We start from the raw sequence: 5,041 nt of genomic DNA on the forward strand, positions 1-5,041 counted from the left end.
CCCGGGTTGACGCCATTCTCCTGTCTCAGCCTCCCGAGTAGCTGGGACTACAGGCGCCCGCCTTGTCGCCCGGCTGGTTTTTTGTATTTTTTAGTAGAGACGGGGTTTCACCGTATTAGCCAGGATGGTCTTGATCTCCTGACCTCGTGATCCGCCCGTCTCGGCCTCCCAAAGTGCTGGGATTACAGGCTTGAGCCACCGCGCCCGGCCAAATATAGGATTCTTGATTGACAGTTTTTTCTTTTTCTTTTAACACTTTATATCATCCCACTGCCTTCTGACCTCCAAAGTTTCTGATGAGAAATCTACTGACAGTCTTATTGAGGATCCCTTGTATATGATAAGTAACTTCTCTCTTGCTGCTTTCAAGATTCTGTGTCTTTGGCTTTTGACAGTTTGATTTTATGAGTCTCAGTATGGGTCTGAGTTTATCTGACTTGGAGTTTGCTGAGCTTCTTGGATGTTTACATCTTTCATCTAATTTCAGATGTTTTCAGCCATTATTTCTTCAAATATTCTCTCTGCTCCTTTCTCTTCTTCTAAGACTCTCACAATACATATGTTGGTCCATTTGATGATATCCCATAGGTCACTTAGGTTCTGTTCATGTTTCTTCAATCTTTTTTCTTTATGTTCCTTAAACTCAACCATTTTTATTGTCCTATCTTCAAATCTGTGGATTCTTTTTTTTTGCCTCCTCAAATCTGTCTGAATCCCTATGGTAAAATTTTCATTTCAGTTATTGTACTTTATGGGTCCAGAATTTCTTTTTGGCTTCTTTTAGGTTTTTTCTCTTTTGGATCCTTCTATTTTGTTCACACATCATTTTCTTGACTTTATCTACATCTTCCTTTAATTCTTTCAGTATCTTTAAAAGAGTTGTTTTAAAGTCTTTGTCTAGTAGATCTGCCATCAGGTCTTTTTCAGGGACAGTTTCTGTTTGTTTTCCTTTTAATGGGCCATACTTTCCTGTTTCTTTGTATGCTTTGTGTTGAAAACTGAACATTTAACTGATGATGTGGTAGCTCTGGGAATCCAATTATCTTCTTTCCCTAGGGTTTGCTGGGTTTTGTTATTGTTTTTCTGTAGATGTTGTAGGCCGTCTCTGTGCCCAGGATCAGCCTGAGGTATAAACTGTTACTGTTTTTCTGTTGATGTTGTGGACTGTCTCTGTGCCAAACATTAGCTTGCAATGTAAACCTAAGGTCTTCTGGAGTCTTTTCTGAGCCTGAACCTTTCCCTAAACATACATGGTCACTTTCTAACTTTTCCTGTATATACAGTTGCTTTTAAATGTTCTAGTTTTTAATATCTGGCTCTCAAAGGGGAAAAAGAGAAAAATAAAGGAAAAGGAAGGGCACTAGCCCTTTAAATCCTTTGGAAGTCACTTCAGCTGGAGGAGGAGAGTCTTGAGACAACAGAGGAGGTGCAACAATGGCCACCTGCTTTTGTGTCTGTATTTCTTTGATTAGAAGCAATAATCAGTGATCAGAGCTCAGATACCCAGTATTCACTACAGGGTCCTTTTTATCCACCCTGGCTCTCACAGGCTTTGTATAGGTTGCTGCAGGAACACACACACAGCCTCCTGGCCTGACATGGGGCTGTGGTCAGAGTGGCTGCTTTCATGTTAACAGCTGAAATTGATGAAATTAAGTACAATTTACTGTCCCAGACTTCCCCTGGAAGTTTCATGCCTTCAATAGACTCCAGTGTTACAAAGCAGTTACATCAGACAGATTCTGCCAGTGCAATTGTTGTCTAGGTGGGAAGATGGATTCCTGATGCTTCCTACTCTGCCATCTACCCAGAATCCTCTTCTCTGTCCATTTTTACAAACATTTTTCTTATGTTGTAAAGTGAATTAACAAGTTGTAAGAGTAGTAGCCAACATTCATCAAATACTTGCTACTGTATTAGTGTGTTACTACATTCGAGGCAGTGTTATACACATGCTATACAGATAATTCATTTAATCCTTACAACGTTTGAGGTAGGGACTATTGTTTTCCTCATTTTACAGATAGTAAGGCAGGGTGGGGTGGTTAAGAATTTGCCCACTTTGAAGCTAGGGTTCAAACCTGAGGTTTGGCTTCAGAGTCTGCACCTTGCTATAATGAATGAATGGGTGAACGAATGAACAATCTTGTTCATTACAGAGGTATCCTTGGTATACCATGGCATCACAGAGGAAGGGCTCCTAATAGTAGAATTAGGAGTTGGGGAGGTCAGGGGAGGCCTCCTGGAAGAAGTGATACCTGAGCTGAATTTTGAATAATAAGTAAGAGGTGGGGCAGGGCAAGGGGCACTTCTGTAGGCACAAAGAGAAGCAAAGACCCAGAGGTGGCAAGGAACTGCCAGAAGCTGCAGGAAACCCCAACAGCTGGGGATGCTGGAGCATCACGTTGAGGCAGGAGGTTGGGCTGAAGAGACAGCTGTACTGAGGTACAGACCAAGTGTTTCTAGGCTCAAAGGAAGAGAAACTGTGGAAAATGGAAACGTCTTTGTGCAGGAGGTGGCAGGGCTCGGAGGACAGTGAAAACTGCAGCTGGTAGATTGAACTGAGAAAAGCATTCCAGGCAGGGGAAAAAGCATGGAGGTGGAAGAGTGGGAGAGAAATATTTAGGGAAGCATTTGATTTGGCAGGATGGGAGAGGCATTTGTCATGCATTGACTGCTGAGACACCAGCAAAGCCCAGACACAGAATTCCGCCTGGCAGAGGAATGGCTGGAGTTCTGTCTGTGAGCCAGTTTTCAGTTCCAGCTGTGCAATCCTGGGTAAGTCACTTCTGACTCTCAGTTTCCACATCTGTAAAATGGAGGGAATAATCAACTACCTAAGAAGCCTGCTCGGAGGTTTAATGAGAACATGCGTGGAAGGTCTTCCAACTCCAAGGTATTCGGTCATGTCCCACAGCCCTCGTACTGACATCAGAATCACCAGAGGAACTTTTAGAAAACATAACCTGCCACACGCCACATCTACAGAGTCAGGGTTGGGGGTGGGCGTGGAGACACATCCTTCTTCTTCCGGCTCTTGTTGTCTGCTATTTCCACACATGGTCCTGATGCTCTATTAACTTAAGACTTGCCAGCTTCTGACAGCTGAAAAGAAGAAAATGCAGCAAGGAAAATAGAGATCCTGGAGGCTCACGGAGATACATAGGATCTGAAGAGTTTTCTGGTCAGGGCTTGACAGCTATAATGAAGGACAGAAAATGAAAGGCCTGTCTCAAAACATGGAAAACGTGCAAAGCAGCTGAAGGGACGAATAGTGTCTTCTGACCTCCACTTGAGAGCTCTTCAAGAAAAGAGATCTTCAACAGATCACCTGCAGCTGCAGTATGGCTGTTCAGGTAAGTCAGTTAAAATCACACCACGGCCAGACACGGTGGCTCGCACCTGTAATCCCAGCACTTTGGGAGGCCAAGGCGGGAGGACTGCTTGAGCCCAAGAGTTCGAGATCAGCCTGGGCAAGATAAGACCCCTGTCTCTACAAATAATTTACAAATTAGCGAGGCACGGTGGTGGTGTGCCTGTAGTTCCAGCTACTCAGGAGGCTGAGGCAGGAGGATCCCTTGAGCCCAGGAATTCAAGGAAGCAGTGAGCTATGTATGATTGCACCACTGTGCTCCAGCCTGGGTGATAGAGTAAGACCTCATCTCTAGATAAATAAATAAAAGCACACTGCACCCTATGGCTTATAACACATTTGCATCTGTATTGATTCCTTTGATCACCCTGATATCCCTGGGAGGTAGGACTTCTTATTTATCCCTATTTTATAGGTAATGAAACTGTGGCTTAGAGGAGGAAATGACTTACCCAAAGTCCACAGCTAGCCAGGGATAGAGTGACAGTTTGCACCTGGAATCCTTAGATTCCCAGGCCTTTCTGCTACGCCACCTCTGCTCTTTGTGGAGATTATAAGGTAACAGAAAGAGCACCGGAGCCCTAACTGTTGTTCCAGCTCTGCAGAGAACATGCTATGTAACCCCAGACAGATCTCCTGCCCTTTCTGGGCCACATCACTATCCATCTAGTGTGGTTGTTTGGATTAAATCATGATCTTAAACGTATCCAGCACAATCTCAGACATGTCACAGTGGCCAAGATGATCACAAGAAGGGGAAGAGAACAGTGAAAATGATGGTGCTTACATACAAAGGGCATGGCAATATTATAGACGGAGAGGCCAAGTTCACCAGAGAGAGAGCTCCCTGGGGGCGAGGACACTGAACAGACTTGAATGGAGAATGTCCACCTCCCTTCCCTTCTTTCCAGGTGACTAGGGGACTAGAGCTTGAGACGTGTGCGAGGGGGTGGCTAGAACTGATGCTGGAGAGTGAAAGTGAGGTGGGGGCGTATCACACAGGCCTTGAATGATACGCCAAGAAGTTTGGCTTTTGCCATTGAAAGGTTTTAAGCAGGCAAGTGTCATGATCCATTTTGCAGATCTGCAGTTTAGAAAGGGCACTCTTGCTGGAATGTGGACAGCAGACAGGAGAGGAGAGTCTAGAGGCACAGAGATTCTCAACTGGAGGCACAGTTATGAGGGGAGGTGGGTAAAGTTCATGGAGATCCACCAGCTGAAGCCCTTCAAGGCCACCTCTCCCTAAGGGGAGATCAAAGGAAATGATGAATGTGGAAGTGCTCAGAAACTGCTGCCAGCTACCAGCCAAAGTGTGAAGGGTTGTTGATCACTTTTATGTTTTTGTTTTTTTGGTTTTTTTTGTTTTGTTTTGTTTTGAGACAAAGTCTCGCTCTGTCGCCCAGGCTGGAGTGCAGTGGCTGGATCTCAGCTCACTGCAAGCTCCGCCTCCCGGGTTTACGCCATTCTCCTGCCTCAGCCTCCCCAGTAGCTGGGACTACAGGCGCCCGCCACCTCACCCGGGTAGTTTTTTGTATTTTTTAGTAGAGATGGGGTTTCGCCGGGTTAGCCAGGATGGTCTTGATCTCTTGACCTCGTGATCCGCCCATCTCGGCCCCCCAAAGTGCTGGGATTACAGGCTTGAGCCACCGCGCCCGGCCCACTGCTACC

General features: G+C 45.4%; 1 protein-coding gene across 1 annotated transcript in view; it reads left to right on the forward strand.

Annotated features, from left to right (window-relative positions):
- Window positions 1–5,041, forward strand: part of LOC108543189 (uncharacterized) — a 33,843-nt gene that overhangs the window by 5,340 nt on the left and 23,462 nt on the right. Inside the window, exon 2 of the mRNA XM_017893531.1 lies at window positions 3,260–3,356. Coding sequence (XP_017749020.1) covers window positions 3,260–3,356 — 97 coding nt within the window. The remainder of the gene's footprint in view (window positions 1–3,259; window positions 3,357–5,041) is intronic.

This window comes from Rhinopithecus bieti, unplaced genomic scaffold, assembly GCF_001698545.2.
Source record: "Rhinopithecus bieti isolate Rb0 unplaced genomic scaffold, ASM169854v2 scaffold_23868, whole genome shotgun sequence".
Lineage (NCBI taxonomy): Eukaryota > Metazoa > Chordata > Mammalia > Primates > Cercopithecidae > Rhinopithecus > Rhinopithecus bieti.